Here is an 18,985-nt window from a genome sequence, read left to right on the forward strand (position 1 = left end):
CCCGCCTTTGGGCGCCCATTCGCCTTCTAATTGGCTGATACATATAACCTCAAAGAAGGGATTGGTTAATCTAACCTCCAGGATTCTCGCGAAAAAAATGGAGACAGGGGGCTTTCTGGGATTGGTAGTTCTTTCGGAGAGCAGCCGAATTCTTAGCTAGGCTTAAGAAAAGAATTTATTGTTCCTGGAGGACTCATCTGAACGGCCGGCCATTCATCCGTTTCAAATAAAGAATTCTACAAATATAAATATTGGACTGTAATTATATTCTATTGCCAAGTAGTATACCCGCTTCTTTGATACTATCCTTTGTTTAAATACAACTAATAAAGCTAGTAAAAATACCATTGCTTGTATATTCGTATACATTTTGTTTCTCCATTCATCCATTGATGGACAGTTGGGTTGCTTTCACTTTTTAGTTGTTGCGAATAATGTTGCTATGATCTTGGGTGTATAAAGAATATTCAGTTTTTATTTATCATAATTAAATTTTGGTCAATTGTTGCAGAATAGTTGATGCCACTACGCTAAAGTCTACATGGATGGGAAGCTCTACCAGTCCCTTTCCTGGTTCCTCTTCTCTTCAATCATCTAAATTTAGAAGCTTCTCAAAGTCCTTGACTGTCTTTCCCACCAATTTATTTCCCAGGGCAATCTCATTCTATCTCACATAGATGTCTCTCAGGTTTCTCCTGTCTTGCTCAGTTTTCTGCATTTCAATCATGTATTTCCAGCTATCTTCCAGTCATATCACAAAAATTCTTAACTAGTAATATTTCAAAAACAAAACTTACCATTTTCTCATTAAATATTCCCTTCCTTTTCATGGCACTAGTGTCCTCCCAGTCTTTAAGTTTAGAATCTTGAAATCTTCCATGACTCCTTCATAGGTGACTGCTGCCAGCCCCTTTACAAACTCATCTACATGCCACGCCCATCTTCTCTGCCCCCTTCCTCCCCCAGCACCTCTCCTTCTCTATCTTCTAGTTTTCTATCCAGGCCTTTACTATCTGGTTCTTACCGCCAGATTCTTGCCCTCCCAATCTATTTTGCCTACCATTGCCGCAACAATATCCCCAAAGCTCACTTTTGCCATATTATTTCCCTGTTAAAAACACTTGCAGCATTCCTTCATTATCTTACATATATAGCCCATACTCCTGAGTGGCACTCAAGTCAAATCATTGAATGACTTGGTCTCAATTTACCATTTTACCCTTATTGCTCAATTATTTACTTTATATTCTAATAGAAATAAAAAATCAGCCCTGTACTTCTTTAGTTTAATTTTGCTCATATAATCTCTGCTTTTTAAAAAAATCCCACTATGAAGAATTTCTAACATACACAAAAGTGAATGAAAGAGTGTAATGATGGGGCCTGGCTGCTATCAACCACTGGTGAACCCCGCTCTATCCACACCCCATCTACTTCCCCAGACAATATGTCATTTCACCCACAAATATCACAGTACACCTTACTAAAAGATATGGGCTTGTTTTGACATAACCACAACACCATTAGCATACTAAAAATATTGATTAACACATATAAAATCTGTTTTAAAAACATAATTTGACATTCATGAAATAATCGAAAACTTTAAGAATTTTCAAATTGAGTTGTCTCATAAATATCAAAAATGGAGATATTTTTACAGTTTTTAATGCAATATCTTCCTAATGGAATATATTTCTCCATGTCATCCTGCAGTTTTGCATTTCTAAATTCTACCCATCAATTAAGGCTCAGTCACTTATCACCTCCTTCACAAAGGCCTTCCCCTAATCTCATAAACTGAAAGTCAAACCTGCTTTTCCTCTTGTCCTCTTGCTCTGCCAGTCAGCCCCTAAGGGCACAAACATATGTTATTTACATAAATACCTTCCCTGTGAGACCACAAGCTCCTTGAGGTATGAATTATCCCCGTCCTGCCCAGTACATGTAAAAATCATGTCTCATACCACTAGTGCTTCTCAAAAGTGAGGTTCCCCACACAACAGCATCACTTTTATTTAGGAATTCATTCAAAGGCAAATTCTCAGACTGATACCCATTCCTACTGAATTAAAAACTCTGGATGTGGGTCCCAGTAATCGGTGCTTTAGTAAGCCATCAGGGTGATTCTGAAGCACACTAAAATTTGAGAATACACATGGTAAGAAATCTTTAGGCCCTCCATAAAATATGAACCCAGCTATAAAGTGTCTTAACTCTATTGTGAAGAAAATGAATAGTATTACCCAATGGGCAACTCCATTGTGTCCTTTGATGATGCAATAAAAAGCTTGCAGATGTATAGGTCATGATCATTTCTAGAGAAGAATGAATAATGAGATCATGGAAGAGGTACTTAGAACAGCTGTAGCTGGGTCACTTATAATAGAGTCATTATGGAATGTCAATATTCCTGGGATGCAAGCCAGAGTGGAGGTAATTATTTTCTGAAAGTCACTAGGGTATAAACTCAGTCAGAAATAAATCCATTTTACATTGCAAGGTGACACTGGAGAGATCTCAAATACAGTTTATTTTAGAGAAGGTAGGTAGGCTTGTGGTAAAAGGATAATGACCATGCACAGAGACATTAAAGGTCAATGCTTCCAAAATAAATTCTTATTTACTGCCACTGCACCAGTGACACAAGGTAACGACAAGTATCTCTGAATGATGTTGAATTGCAGTGAATGCTATAACTCATAGATGAATGGTTTATGTTGTAAGAATATATCTTGTGGTTATATAATATCTGGCATGGCAAAATATATTGAAGAAATTCTAGCTTCTGTCTCACAGGTCATGATCTAAGTAAAATAGGCAGGATTTACTACAAATCAAAACATTAGAAAAATCTAAGTCAGAATAAGAAAGTTCTGGGAAGAACTGGAATCATTCAACTAGTGGAATCAACTAAAAATAAGGCAACAGCACAGGGTTTTGAGACTGGCTATAGGGTTAAAATATTAAAAAAAAAGAAGATAAAAGAAACAGTCATTAAGAGGAAGAAGTCATTAGGACAAACAAATTATGCTTAGGAGACAGGAGGACTAAAGAGAATTCTGAAGAGACTGATGCATAAGCATCATGGACAGCGAGTGGCTGGGCTCCCAGCGAACCTTATGCTGTGTTCAACTTGTTTGGGTCAACGATTCCACTCAGAATCTTGTGAAAGCTGTGGCCTCCTTCAAGAAATGTGCTTGTGCACTAATATTTTGCACACGATTTCAGAAAGTTCAATGACCTCTAAATAAATCAAATTCAGTTTATGGACTCCTGGCCCAGCATCCAGATTTGGCTAATATTAGACCCCAAAGCACACACTCCTGAAGACTTGTGCTCCAAAGTGACATTACTGTCACAGCAGAGTTCTAGTCATTGTGCAAAACATGAACATAACATGTCAAAGGCAGAGTTCTACCACAGCAGGAAGAAGAGGTATTGATCCTGAAGAGGACTGTGTTTGGCTACACAAGTTTCTGAAGCTCCTCATTATGTAGAGGACACCTGGCTTGAGTCCAAGAGGCAATGGCTAGCAATTTGGATTGGGCTCTTCTCTCTTAGGATTGTCTTTGCTCTCAGGCTACAGGGGAAGGTTGACATCTGTGACCAATTCAAAGGCTGATCTCAGTAAATACTTAGTGTGGGGGTGGGATAGGACAAGAAAAGTGAGAGAGAGAGAGGAAAAGGGAGAGAGGGAGGAAGAGGCAGGGATGTCAGAGCGCAAAGCAGAAGCAACGGAAGAATTGTGTGGAGGACTGAAATTTTATCACTTTACACTACTTCTACTCTACTCTGATCGAGAATTTCACAATCGGGAGTTCCATTTGTGGTGCAGCGGAAACAAATCTGACCAGGAACCATGAGGTTGTGGGTTCGACCCCTGGCCTCCCTCAGTGGTTAAAGATCCAGCATTGCCGTGAGCTATGGTGTGGGTCGCAGAGGTGGCTTGGATCTGGTGTTGTTCTGGCTCTGGCGTAGGCAGGTGGCTGCAACTCTGATTAGCCCCCTAGCCTGGGAACCTCCATATGCCATGGGTGCAGCTCTCAAAAAACAAAAAGACAAAAAAAAAATTTCACAATCAGAAGTCAACTCTACTTTTATAATCATTTGGCAGAATGAGAATAACTAATGTTAATTATAACTAATATTTTCGGAGTATTTACCATGAGCCTTAGATTTGAAAAAGAATGGAAAAGAAATTCTAAGAGGAGGGATGCCAGAACAAATTGAGCTTATAATCATGGGAGAGAGTTGGATAGTCCAGACTCCAAATAAGGTAATTAAGAAAATTGCCTTAGGGTAGAAGTTCATAAAGTACTATAAATAAGGGTTGACTACACAGATGTGCAAGAAGAGTATGACACCTTGCATAAAGGGAGAGGTAAATTTAGAAGGAGTTTCTAAAATTTGATACAGGTAACCATGTAGGAAGCTTACCAAAATGCACATACCTGGATCATATTGCCAAATTGCCTGATTCTGTGAGCTGGAGTGGGCCTGGTAGCCTGCATGCCGGTGGTCCATAGACCACAGTTTGAGAAAAACTACCTCAAAAGGAGGAGGAGGGTAGAGAGAGAGAGCTACCATTTTTGGATCTTGATCTGCAGAGCTTAAAATGGCTTTGCTTCATCTTTTTCTTTCTTTTTCTTTTTCTTTTTTTTCTTTTTTGGTCTTTTCAGGGTCGCACCATGTCTGCGACCTACATGGCAGCTCACGGCAATGCCGAATCCTTGAGCCACAACGGGAAATCCTGCTCCATCATTTGGTGAACTGGTTTGGGAGAAACTTGGAACACTATCTATCTTGACTTTGAAATGACGGAGCTTATCAGGCAGGCTGTGTTATTGAAGGGAAAAGACCCACTCAAAGATTATTAGTACCAAGGAAGTTCCCGTCGTGGCTCTGCAGAAATGAATCTGACTAGTGTCCATCTGATGCCTGGCCTCACTCAGTGGATTAAGGATCTGGCATTGCCATGAGCTGTGGTATAGGTCGCAAATGCAGCTCAGATAGGAGTGGCCCTAAAAAGACAAAAAAAAAAAAAGAAAAATTAGTACCAGAAAGAACCAATCTCCCTCCTGCTCTGACTCGCATAGGATAAGTTCTGGGGAGCATCTCCACCCCAAGCAACTGATGGTAGATAGCAAATTGGGGAGGACTAATTAAAAAGAGATTTCCCACAGGAAAAAAATCATAGACACATATAATCACTGTAGAGACAGCAGTGTATAGTTTATAGGTTTGGTGGGTCAAGTAAGCCTTGGGTCAAGTAAGCCTTGCGTTTCATCTTTTTTTTTAATTGTGTATGAATTGATTTTTCTTTTGGTCTTTTCTAGGGCCGCTTCCCTCGGCATATGGAGGTTCCCAGGCTAGGTAGGGGCTGAATCAGAGCTGTAGCTGCCTATGCCAGAGCCACAGCAACGCCAGATCTGAGCCACATCTGCAACCTACACCACAGCTCACAGCAGCACTGGATCCTTAATGCACTGAGCAAGGCCAGGGATCGAACCCGAAACCTCATGGTTCCTAGTTGGATTCGCTAACCACTGTGCCACGGCGGGAACTCCTGAATTGCTTTTTAAGTTTAATTTTATAATAATGTAAACTACTTACATGGCTTCGAATTCAAATCTAGAAAATAAGTATATTTAAAGAAGTCTAGTTTTCCCCATTCCCTACTCTCTGTTCCCTTCCTTTGCTTTATAGATAAGTTTAAATTTTTTTTTTTGTCTTTTGCCTTTTCGAGGGCCGCTCCCGTGGCATATGGAGGTTTCCAGGCTAGGGGTCGAATTGGAGCTGTAGCCACTAGCCTACGCCAGAGCCACAGCAACGCGGGATCCAAGCTGCATCTGCAACCTACACCACAGCTCACGGCAACGCCAGATCGTTAACCCACTGAGCAAGGGCAGGGATCGAACACGCAACCTCATGGTTCCTAGTCGGATTCGTTAACCACTGCGCCACGACGGGAACTCCCTAAAAATATTTTTAATTGTTTATTCTCCTATTATCTTTAAACACAAGCAGATGAATACAAATATTACTCCTCCCTTAGATAAACATTATACATAATTTTCTCCACCTTAAATAAACTTTCTTGATTTGGCTACTTTATAACACCATCTCTATGGAAAAATGCATTTGAATTTAGACTGCCTTTTTATAAGTTAGCAGTCACATCAAGTTTTGTTCAATAATCTATTCATTCAAGAAACACTAAATAACTATGATGAGCCTAGGGACAGTTCCAGGTTTTGTGGGATCTAAAGCTCCTCTAATATTGAGTCCTTTCTTTAATAAAAAGAACATAAAATAAGTATTATTACAACTCACAGCAGCTTTCAGCAATAACCTGCCACAGCAGAGGCTCAGGCAAGATTTTCCAGCCTTGTGGGAAATCAGCCCCTTTATAGGCTTGTGCTAGAGACTGTGCTGGTGGATAGTACACATAGCAAAGATGATCTCTTATTTTATGGAGCTTGTACTGTGGCGCAGGAGAGAGAGATTAAACACATAAGCTCAAGATGAATATACAATTACAAAGTATAACTGAATCCCTGCTATGGGCTGAATTGCATTCCCCCAAATTTTTATGTTGAAGTCCTAACCCACAGGACTTCAGAATGTGACTATTTGGAGTTAGGGTCTTTAAAGATGTAACTGAGTTAAAATGAGGTCACGAGGGTGGGCTTAATGAAGTAGGACTGGTGACCTTATAAGAAGAGATTAGGACACATTTGTACACAAGGAAGACTATGTAAGGACACAGGGAGAGAATGCCACCTGCAAGCCAATGAAAGTGGTCTCCAAAGAAACCAAACCTGCCAACACCTTGCCCTCAGACATGTGGATTCCAATTTCTGATTTTTTTTATCCATCTCTAAGACCTTTTATTGACAACTTTGAAAATTGTTACTATCATATTAAATTAGCTGTGCTGCTGTTCTAATTAAGTTAAATTTAATTAATTTATTTATTCATTTGTCTTTTTGTCTTTTCTTGAGCCGCTCCCTTGGCATATGAAGCTTCCCAGGCTAGGAGTCTAATTGGAGCTGTAGCCACTGGCCTATGCCAGAGCCATAGCAACGCGGGATCCGAGCAGCGGCTGCGACCCACACCATACCTCACGGCAACACCAGATCCTTAACCCACTGAGCAAGGGCAGGGATCGAACCAGCAACCTCATGGTTCCTAGCCAGATTCATTAACCACTGCGCCACAATGGAAACTCCATCTAATTTTATTTTATTAAAAAAATTTTAATATAGTTGATTTACAATGTTTTGTCAACTTCTGCTGTACAGCAAAGTGACCCAGCTATACATTTATATACATCCTTTTTTTCACATGTAAAAACTCAAGTATAGTTGATTTACAGTGTTGTGCAATGTCCATTATTTAAACAACTCACTTGGGTACTGCGCGTGTTAGCCCTAGACAATTAAGACAACCCCTAAAAGAAAAGAGTTGTTGGAGAAAAAGCACTGTCACAGGAATGGTGAGGAAGCTACTCAGAGAAGACATCTCTGAGGAAGTACTTTAAACTAAGATATGAAAAGATTAATGATGACGAACTCAGGAGAACAAACAGATTGAGCAGATCCTATTAAAATGCAAAAGAAGTCAAGGTTCTTTGTTCTGGTTCATTATCCCACCATCTACAGAACCAGATAGTCCTCAGAAGAGAGTCTTTCTAAATTATCTACCCAAGATGAAAAACTACTGTGCAGCCAACTTCCTCACAATCCAAAGACTCTGAAGTACTGGATGAGCAAGGGATTGAATTTTTAATTGCAAGACAAAATGGATTTGGTATCATTCCACACCTTGATTTAAGGACAAGACATTTCTGAAGAAAATGTGTATGATAGAATGTGTAGCTCAAACACGTCTTAGAAAAAGCATAAAGCAAAGTAATGTCCTTCGTCATGGTTCATTAACGAGATTGTAGAAATTATAGAACCTGAATATGCAAAAACCAAAAAGTAAGGAGCACAGACTCTGATTAATGCTTAATCAGTTAAGGCTAATGCTTCATAGAATAGAGATATACCTGAGTAAATTGATTTATCCTTGGCAAGCAAGAGCATATCCTCATTTTAACTCAGTGAGTAGTAAGAACTATAGCATCACAGGTTAGACCAAGGATCCCTTATTTCTTGGTAGGAAGCCACATAAACTACTTCTGACATATGCTTATTCAACTTCTCTTCTGAAAGGCTGCACATACAAGTGAACAATGGCTGGAGCAAATATGACAATAGGACTCTGATGCACAATCACTGAAGCAAAGAGCCCAGACTAGTCAAGACTTAATCAATGACTGCCAGTTTCTTTATTTTTTGCCGCTACCTCCAACTCAGGACCAACCAGAGAAAGTCAAATATGTTCTCCAAACCAGTCACATTAGATGCTTGGCTTCTACTTAACTCATCTCCATTTTCCCCATGCCAGCTACCTCTTGTCAGAGCCAACCCAGGACCTTCTTTCTTTCCACAATAAAGCCTTTCCACTCCCATGCCCACTTTTGAGTTTTTGTCAGATGCACGAGATAGGGGCTGATGGTTCCTATATAGCAAGTGGAATAAATAACTCTGTTTGCTCTCATTTGAGTGGCTTTAATTTATTTCCATATGAGACTGTTCCCAGAGAAGAAAACATTGCCATGTTCCAGGACTGTCAATAGAAGTTAGGAATCCGAGCCACCTTGAAGCTCCGAGGTGCCCATCTTCTTGCCACTTGATATTTCCTCCAGGGAAAATGTCAGTGACTAGGAAGGTAAGAGTAGCCACTGAATCCCCGCAACTGTGTTCCTGCCATCAAATGATGGGATAAGCCATCCAGCAATTCAAAGTGGTCATTGTATCTATGAAGTTCTCCTAGAGGTCTGGCAGCTGACTAGATGTCCTTCAGTGTCAACCAATCATGGTACCAGTGAACTGATGATTTGGGTGGTTGAAAGCATTAGAAACAAGCTGGTTATAGCATCAGCTTTTATTCAGTTTTGCAGCTGTTTAAAAATCTCACCAGTGCTGGCCTTGAGCAATTCAGACACAGCTTAGACTAAGAAGAAACACTGCTCTGCAAGTAAAATTTAGTCTCCAGACAGGGCTCTTGCACTAAAGAAATGACCTGGGGGCAGGATACTTGTTCATTTCCTTGTCCCTAAAATGAGGATTACCTGGCCATTATGAAGTTAAAATTGGATAATAAGATGGAATATTTTTAAAGGTAAATAAATGCAAGACAGTTTAAAGCACAAGTGAAAAAAAAATAAAAATAAAGCACAACTGAGTTTTCAGCATAATTAATTTTACTCCACCAAGCAAGGATGAGTGTAATTCATGGGCTGCCTGAAGGAAAAGCAAAACCTGGGGAGAGCCAGTTATCAGCGCTGGCTGATAACTTCCTGATTCTCCTCCCAATGAAATAGGAATGATAAAGGAGACTGGTAATGGTGAGAAATTAATATTCATTCCCTGGAAGCAATGTTCTAAGTCAAGTTCTAAAAAAAAGAGATCTGCTGCCATTTGCAATCCCACTTAGTGACAGTCAAACCCAAGTCCTCATCCACAGAAACAAAGGGTGTATTTTAAGCTCCTTCTAGATAAGCAGCAAAGAAAACTCAGTAAACAAAGCTGCCATCACTATGCCTTGTTTTATGAGGAGTGTATTTCAATCACTACCATTGCTTCACCTCTTCTGGAGATTAGTGTTTTCTTTAATTCTAGAGATAGATTCTCTGCAGTCTTGACAACAAGATAAATCAATGCAAAAATTGAATTTAACAGGAAATCCAGTTACACCCAATTATTGACATGTTAAATGCCACTGAAGCATCTTTCAGGTTGATTTTTGGCAGAGGGAGGGGCTTAAGGTTGACTGGAGAACAGGTAATACAGGAAAGAATTGCTTTTTCACAAGGATTCCCAACCCTGACTGCCTATTGGAATCACTCGGAAAGTACTTTTAAAATGCCAATGCCTAGGTCCCATCACCAGAATTTAATTTATCTGGGGTAGGACAAAGCCATGACATTTTTATAAAAGCACCCCAAAAGATTTTAATTGTCAAAACATTTCCTCTGGAAGCAACAGCCTGAGTACTTGTAAGCACAGGATCCCCACATCAAGGTGATGTTAAATGATGGGGCAGAGGCTCCAAAGTTCAAGGTGATATTTAGAGCCTGTGAAGATGTCTAGGTGGTTGTGATTAGCAAAGACAGAAATCTGAACAGTAAACTAGCAAGAACGCTTACCTACCTCCACTCTCACCACCTGGTTGGACTCAATTGCTTTCACAGGAATCCTCATAGATGAAAGTTAGCTCTCTGAAATCCAGCATTTCATAGTTCCTTTTGAGCTGTCCTTCTCTTAATTCCCAATCTACATGTTTATTTGGGTGCGTCCCACATACTTCTACCGCACACTCTGTTTTCAGCAAAACATTTTCCTGACTGGTGAAAAGCCCTTTGATTTTATCACATGAGCAACTCTTTCATGCTCTCAATTATACTCTCTAGTCAATAAAAATTGCCTCGCTCCTAGAGTTCCCATTGTGGCTCAATGGGTTAAGGACTCAACTCGTATCCATGGGGATGCCGGTTCAAACCCTGGCCTCCCTCAGCAGATTAAGGATCTGGTGTTGCCAATGCTGCGATGTAGATCATAGATACAGCTCGGATCCTATGCTGCTGTGGCTGTGGTATAGACTGGCAGCTGCAGCTCCAATTCCACCCCTAGCCTGGGGTGTGGCCATAATAAAATAAAATTTTAAAAAATATGCCTTTCTCCTAACACAGTTTACTGCCCAGAGATCTCCATCTCTGCTTTCTAGTCTTATGGTCAAAAAGCAACACAATCCCTTTTAAACTTCATATATTCCATGTATTTCTTTCTCTGCTCCATATATATCATATTTTTCTCTTTGCTGACAGAGAAATATCAAAATATTTTCTATTTAAAAGTCTGCAATCCGAAAATAATCTGTCATATCATATAAGTGTTTCATGCCCAGATATTTACTCATCTGTTTTCCTAAAAGACCTGATAAAATAGTCAAAGAGCCACCGTCTATTTTAAATTAAAATGCATGGCTTTAAGGGCTATTTGACATGCAGTAATTATTTGCATAGTCTTCTAGCCAAGCATAGAAATTGCTAATGTCTCTGCCCTTGAAGGAAATGAACTGTGCAAAAAATTTCAAGCAAACATGATCCAACTGTTCACACAAAAGAGGTTGCATAAGAAATGCATAGTGCCTCTACCCAAATTTCCCCTCCACTTGCCACAGCTCAGCATGTACTTCACCTCTTTGGCACCAATTAAAATCATAAATAGATGAGCTTTTCAGCAGAGGAGGGCTGATGTGCCATCTCCACAGATGGTCAGTGTCACATGTCACAGTAATGGCTGGACACGCCATGAGGGTACTGTATAAAAACAGTGGGGCTCGGAGCACTTGGCTCCAGTAGCTCTGGGTTTAGAACTGCCTCTCTGTCAAGATGGATTTCCTTCATAGGAATGGCGTGCTCCTTATTCAGCATTTGCAAAAGGACTACCGAGCTTACTACAGTTTTCTAAATTTTATGTCCAATGTTGGAGATCCCCGGAATATTTTTTCTATTTATTTTCCACTTTGGTTTCAACTTAATCAGAGAGTTGGAACCAAGATGATATGGGTAGCAGTCATTGGGGATTGGTTCAATCTGATTTTTAAATGGTAAGACTTCTGTTTTGTTTCATTTTTCTGAAATAGTATTCTTAAATTTGTAGCTTAATGATCACATTTCAGATGTGTCTAGTTTTACTTGGAAAATCTCTCAAACATATCAGTTAATTTGAGACACCTATTCATGAATAGGACTTACCAAAAAAAAGCATAGAAATGTATACTTTATCTGACTTAGAAGTACATTCCAAAAGCCTGGAACACAGATGATGGGATTAACCATGAAGTGAACAGATTGCTAATTCCAGGGAACACTTTGATATTTCAAGTCTAAGTATCCAAAGCACCCACAAGATTTTCCCTGCAAGGAAAAAAGCCCCTGTTTTTATTGGAAACTTGGATGTCCCAACCCCACATGACTATCATCCTCTATAATGAGAGAGATCGAAACTCAAGCTCTTTCTTTTCTTTTTTTTTTTCCTTCTATGGTCACACCTGTGGCATATGGAAGTTTGCAGGCCAGGGGTCGGATTGGAGCTGCAGCTGAGGTCTACACCACAGCCACAGCAACAGCAACACTTGATCCTTAACCCACTGAGCGTGGCCAGGTCCTTAGCCCACTGGGCCAAATGGGAACTCCAACTCAAGCTCTTTCCAAGCCTCTTAATCATGAACTTTCCCCATCAAGGCTCTGCCTGAGTCATTTTTATAGGCGAGAATAGCTATTCTTCAATTAAATAATGGTTGTGTATTTAAATTTATATGCTTGTTTATACATATATTTTTTTAAATACAGGATATTATTTGGTCATCGGCCTTACTGGTGGGTCCAAGAAACTCAGATTTACCCAAATCACTCAAGTCCATGCCTTGAACAGTTCCCCACTACATGTGAAACAGGTCCAGGTAAGCAATTATAGCAGCCCCAGGTTATTGCAGATGTTCCAAAAGAGAGTCATTGCGTATGATTCTTATGCAATAACTGTATGATGCTGTATACAGCATTAATATGTCATGGGTCAGGATGCTAAAAGTTCATAAACAAAATTGCTAATGAAAAGAAAAATGTTTTATGAATAAGAAAATTTCATTTTTTTTTTCATTTGTAAAAGGGTAAGTTAAGAGAATACTCCCAAAATGATTTTATAGTTGGCATTTTTTTAGATGAATGTCATGGTACACAAACAAAAAACAATTAGCTGGAACAAATTCCCAAAGAATTATCTTAAAATCCTAGAAATGTTGATTTATCTGCTGCTGAAAAACTTTCAAAGTTATCATAGACCTTCTGAGAATCACATGAATGAGGAGATAGCAGACAGAGTGTCTCTAAGAAAGGTAAAGTTTCCTGGTATTACTACTGCCTGTAGAAATTCTCTCTAATCTTAGAATTATTTCTTTCAAATTTGTCTTTTCTTTTGTGTATACAGTATATAGGTAGACTTCTTGGGCCACTTTTGTTTAATATTATAAGTAAGATTCTGTATGAGGGTAAAACCTTTACTATGGAAATTGAATTTGATTATAAAAAAGTTTTTAAAAATATGTATATAATGGTAAATTATCTGTTTTAATTTGTATGACTATGTAATGTTGTACCTTACTACAAGTTGTTACATAGCCTAAAATTCTTGGCATTTGCTATCTTTAGACTAATAAGTTTCTGAATAGCTAATAAGTCTTCTGAATACCTTCATTTTTTTTGCAATAAAAGCAGACATCTATCTGTTATACTACTTATCATACCATATTATAATTAATTCTTTATTGACTCTTCCGTTAGACTGTATATTCCATCAAGTCAAGGATGGTATGTATTTTATCTTTGTGAAACCAATGTGAGATGGATGGATGGATGGATGGATGCACTTTGAGACTACTGAAATCCCAGAACTTCCCCTCATGTGTTCTGTCTTATGAGACATTTTCTGAAAATAAAAAAGAAATATTATATTTAATATTCACTCATAGAAGATTTACAACTCATAAGACATACAAAAGGCTCTAAAAATTTCTGTTTAAGAAATAGCCTTGAAAGAAAGAAATAGATCTGTAAGAAATAGATTTGTCTTTGTTTAACTTAGTTAACTTAGTGTTTTTCAAAAAGAGACTGGTGTTTAACCTGAATGGATCTCCATTTGGTAAAAATTCAGGGTGAACATCAAAATAAAGTGATTTTTTAAAAAGATCAAGCAACATGGGAAAGATATTCTGGGAGTAGAAAGGTTACCTGTCTGCAGATTTCTTCTGCCAAGATTAATGCCCCGCTACAGCCTCCCTCATCCATTCAGTGACAAAGACTCTTATTGCCACATCCAGCCACCAAAGGCATGGAGGTAGCTGCTAGTACACAGCAGTCAGTTTGTAAATCAGACATAGCAATGATGCCTTTAGATGTTTGACTTTTCAGCCCAAGGAAAATAAGCTGATTCAAGATCCAATACAAGTACTTCAATGTTCTCATCGGTTAAAAACAATTAGATAGGAAGAATGACTAGGGATGTGGTGGATTTTCTGTTGCAACAGCCTGAGTTCTTAGTCTTGAACATTTTTTTAAATGATTTTTTATTTTTTCCATTATAGCTGGTTTACAGTGCTTTGTCAATTTCCTACAGTACAGCAGTGACCCAGTCATATATACATTCTTTTTCCCACATTATCCTCCATCATGTTCCATCAGAAGTGACTAGATATAGTTCCCGGTGCTATACAGCAGAGCTTTGAACATTTCAATTTCTGGACTTTGGTGAACTTGAATGACCTGGGGAAAAAATTGTGAAATAGTGCTCTGAGGAGCAATTTGATTCTATTTTCTTTACGTCTACCTATTTCTAGACATTACCTAGGGCCTATGTCCTGTGTTTTTGTTTTTTGTTTTTTGTTTTTTTCTGAGTTATCTGTCAGTTTCATGGCTAGTATGTTATTCTATTGTCCATTTCTGATAGTGATACTCTGTTAACTGCCTTTCAAATGGCTTGCCACTTTCTTGTTGCAGGAAGTCCATCTGGCCATGCAATGGGCTCATCATGTGTCTGGTATGTCATGGTGACGGCTGCCCTGGGTCACACCATCAGGCGGATGGATAAGTCTTCTACCACTCTGCACAGGTCAGCTTTGCTCCAGTCTCTGGAGAAACAGAATATGACAGCTTTAAACACAGAATTTGTTTTAAAAAATTCATTTTAATATATTTTTAGTTATTGTAAATGTACTTATTCAATTCTATCAGAGCCAAAATAGCAAAATGAATAGAAAATTATTATTTTGCTTTAAGATAATATCCTAATTAGTTCACAGTAATTGCCACATTATAGGGTTGGAAAGGTTTAATTGATTAATGACTTGTTAAATGTGCCTTTGGGTTTCCATAATACAATAATCACTTTGGTAGCTCATAAATAAATCATCTAAAATTATATAAGGAAGTATTTTTGCATGCACATTCCCTTGATTTAAAATTAACCAGAAATTTTAAGAAGCATCATTCCCCGTGAATGCATCAGTTACTTTAGTATAATTATGCTTTCTTCTTTGAATAGCCAATGATTTTGACTTTAATAACATATTCTAGTTTTAAAGACCATGCAAACTTTTTAATTAAAAACATTCTAGAGGCAAACTTAAATTTGAATATTGGTAGATTCATGGATTTCAGAAAGGCATAGAACTTTAAGACTATTCAAAATTTCTGCGGAATTAGACTGCTTCCTTCTTTTATTTCCTGACATACTTTAACTACCATTAAAAGAATTCTGAGCACCATTTTAATCATAAATTATAAGGCTACCTGAGATAAGACTTGTCAGTTAATTGCACTAAAAATTATGACATAGACCATTACATAAAAGTTCTTTGTCATAGAATATTTCCAAGATCCATTGCATATTCAACTTTTTAGAGTAACATTGGGTCAAACACAAAACAAACAACCAAAGGAACTGGGGTATCTTTAAAGTTTATTCTAGTGAGGCTTTGACCTGTATGCCTTAATGTGTTCGTTAACCAATCTGAAACGACAATGGCAGAGAGTCGTAATTTAAGAAATTAGCTTTTTTTAAAATCTATGGACAATTTTTCGAAGTAGGAATCTAGATAAGCTTCACCTTTTCTCTGTAGTTCATTTTTCTCCTCCAATGCCCAAACCTGAAAAATTATTTGTTTCTTCTAGAAACAAATTCTCTTAACTCCTCTTTGATTCTTATAATTGCAACATTTCCTTCATTTGACAAAATGTACTGAGTGTCTACACCTTCACTCAACACTGCCACATCCTTGTTGATTCTTCTTCCATATGGGTAATCCCTGCTTGCTTTCTCTTTGAAAGACTTCTCTGCATTCTTAATCTTTCAATAACTGAAATGTGGTCCAATTCTCAGAAACAAATCGTTCAGAACCCTCAAGAATATCTGGAACTCAAGATTGCAAATTCTTTTTTTTATTAAAATGATGAGCATTGCTTGGATTTAAATATTTTTATGTTTTCCACACATTGCTGCTTCTAATCCAACACAGTAACCCAGAGGTCACTTTTCTGTCCTTTATTTTCTACATGTCAAAAAACAAGGAACCAGGACTCTTGAGAGTCTGCAAAATTAAACCCAGTGAAAACTTGCCCTTGATGGAATGTTTATGTGCTTTTCATCAGAGTGCCAGCTGCCCCTCCAGTGAGTTTTATTCAAGCAAAGAAAGGTTGAGAGAGGAAAGAGGAAGCACATACGACTGAGAGTGAAAATGTATACAATTCATTCTTGATCACTGTGGATATTAATTATTCCCTCAAACTTGAATTTCCCCTACTTCATTAAAATAATTATCAAGATGCCAAGTTGGCTTCCTTTCATAACATTTATTAAAATCTCAGGATGTAGCACTGGTGAAGTTCAATGCATTGATAAATGTAGAAACTTTGTTAAAGCTTTACAAATCCTACTGAGTACATAGAAAACATTTTTTTTGGGGAAAAAAAAAAACCTCTAGAATCATGACATTATATCACAGCTAGAAGATTCCTCTGAGAAAGATCATCTGCTGCCACGCCCTCCCCCCATTTTTATGAGTGATACAATTTCTTTGCTTTTTATGCTTGTATCTATTCTTCCATCGTAGACTGACCTGGTCATTTCTTTGGAGTCTTTTTTGGTTGATTCAAATCAGTGTCTGCATCTCCAGAGTATTCATAGCAACACATTTTCCTCATCAAGTTATTCTTGGAGTAATTGGTGGTAAATATGATCACTTACCTTTAGTTATGTCATTGAAAGCTTTAGTGTCGTATGTTTTATGTGGTCAGATTCCCTCTGGTAATCAGTTCCCCAATCTCAGGTAATTCTATCAAGCCACAATACTTAATGCCACCCTGGGCACTTAAGTGGTTCCACGTGCCTCTCAAATTCTCCATGTACACAATGGCACATTCTCACTCAATAGTGTAAATGCAAAATCTCTTGGTGAGATGGGCTTCTCCAAAGTATGGCTAGAGCTGAGTCCAACTCCCAAGCCACCATTTAGGATGGCATGCTTGTGTCTTGGTTTGAGGGGACTTAATAACAGCCTTCCAGCCTGCACACCATGTAGCATCTGGAAGTGATGATTTCCTGACTGTGGTCTTCATTCAGCAGCTGCTTTGTATTTCTGAAGCAGCGTTCACCGTGATTGAGTTTCTACTGTTGGGCCCCATGTACCTTTCAAAGGTTCTCTCAGTTCATTGGCTCTGGCAATTGACATATTCACTGCAAGCACCTAGATCAGTGCTCTTCCTATAAAGTGGCTTGTCACTCAGGGCCATGGATTCCTGAAAGGTCCCCCTGCACTAACATAGATGGTGAAACGACCAAGGGGCAAGTGTGTTTTTAGTTACTGCATATAAAAAGGAGCTTTGGAAAGTGGATAGAACCTAGGTTTCTAAAGCCCTTCATCATTGAAAACTGTGGCTAACTTCTTTAATGCAAAGGGGAATGATTCCTGAGGGGCCCAAAGGCACACAGCCATGTTCAGTGTCTCTTTTCAATCCCCAGGCATGCTTGTGGCAGAGGTCTTTGAACACACTCCAGGCATCCAAACAGCAAGCCTGAGCACATACCTGAAGACCAATCTCTTCCTCTTCCTGTTTGCCCTTGGCCTTTACCTACTTCTGGGACTGCTTGACATTGACCTGCTGTGGTCCGTGCCCATTGCCAAGAAGTGGTGTGCCAACCCTGAGTGGATCCACATTGACACCACGCCTTTTGCTGGCCTCGTGAGAAACCTGGGGGTCCTCTTTGGCTTGGGTTTTGCCATCAACTCAGAGATTTTCCTTAGGAGCTGCAGAGGGGAAAATGGCTACAGGCTGAGCTTCCGGCTGCTCTGCACAATGGCCTCATTGACCACACTGCAGCTCTATCATTTCATCAAAATCCCAACTCAGGCAGAATATCTATTTTATGTGCTATCTTTTTGTAAAAGTGCATCCATCCCACTGACTGTGGTTGCCCTCATTCCCTACTGTATTCATGCGCTCATGAAACCGAGTAAAAAAAAGATCCATTAGAGTTGTGGGAAGGGTTAGTGCCCTGGGGCCTTGGAGGATCTTCCTCCTCCATCCTCTGGTAGAACCATGTGACAGGGAGAGATTGAGGCTCCCTTCCACGGTTACAAAATAGCAGCCACAGGCCCCAGTCACCCATGTATGTGTTTAGGTTTGGCTTTCTTTTTTCCTTCTATTTTAGATTAGTTGCCAATATTTAAAAACCAGGATATTTGAAATAAAAATCTGAATTTCGGAATTCCCATCTCGTGACTTAGTGGCTAGCAAACCCGACTAGCATCCATGAGGTTGCAGGTTCGATCCCTGGCCTCGTTCAGTGGGTTAAGAATCCCATGTTGCTATGAACTGTAGTGTAGGTCGCAGACAAGTCTTGGATCCTGTGTTGCTGTGGCTGTGGCATAGGCTGGCAGCTACAGCTCCAATTGGACCCCTAGCCTGGAAACCTCCATATGCTGCATGTGTGGCCTTAAAAAGACAAAACAAACAACAAAAAAATCTGAATTTCTGTATTTTCTTGAAAAATCTAACTATGTGATAACATAGGGCCTGCATTCCCAGCTGGAGACAGTACACTGTTGCTGATTGTCCCCAACAACATTCTCCATGCCATCCCAATTTTCAGTATCCCACAGGATCCCCAGTGTCGGATAACTTTATCATCTTAAGGTCAGGCTGGTTCTGGCTCCTGTGGGCATTTTAATGGCAGGCAGATCTGATCCCCTGAGTGTTCATATAAGGACATGGAGGTTTATTCAGGTGAAAGTACTCACTGTTACCGTGCCATCATCA

The 18,985-nt window shown here is 39.1% G+C and overlaps 1 protein-coding gene across 2 annotated transcripts; it reads left to right on the top strand.

The window, feature by feature from the left end:
- Positions 1-11,417: 11,417 nt before the first annotated feature.
- On the top strand, positions 11,418-18,397 carry G6PC2 (glucose-6-phosphatase catalytic subunit 2). 2 transcript variants are annotated; one of them, XM_047770439.1, is made up of 5 exons: positions 11,418-11,724; positions 12,470-12,579; positions 14,669-14,780; positions 16,780-16,895; positions 17,688-18,397. In XM_047770439.1, the coding sequence occupies exons 1-5, from the start codon at positions 11,507-11,509 to the stop codon at positions 18,197-18,199; spliced, it is 1,068 nt and encodes a 355-aa protein (XP_047626395.1). In that variant the 5' UTR covers positions 11,418-11,506; the 3' UTR covers positions 18,200-18,397. The 2 variants fall into 2 exon arrangements, with proteins under 2 accessions (XP_047626395.1, XP_047626396.1); XM_047770440.1 differs by lacking the exon at positions 16,780-16,895 and having other exon boundaries at positions 11,498-11,724; positions 17,688-17,712.
- Positions 18,398-18,985: the final 588 nt, after the last annotated feature.

The sequence above is a fragment of the Phacochoerus africanus genome, chromosome 3, assembly GCF_016906955.1.
Source record: "Phacochoerus africanus isolate WHEZ1 chromosome 3, ROS_Pafr_v1, whole genome shotgun sequence".
Taxonomy (NCBI): domain Eukaryota; kingdom Metazoa; phylum Chordata; class Mammalia; order Artiodactyla; family Suidae; genus Phacochoerus; species Phacochoerus africanus.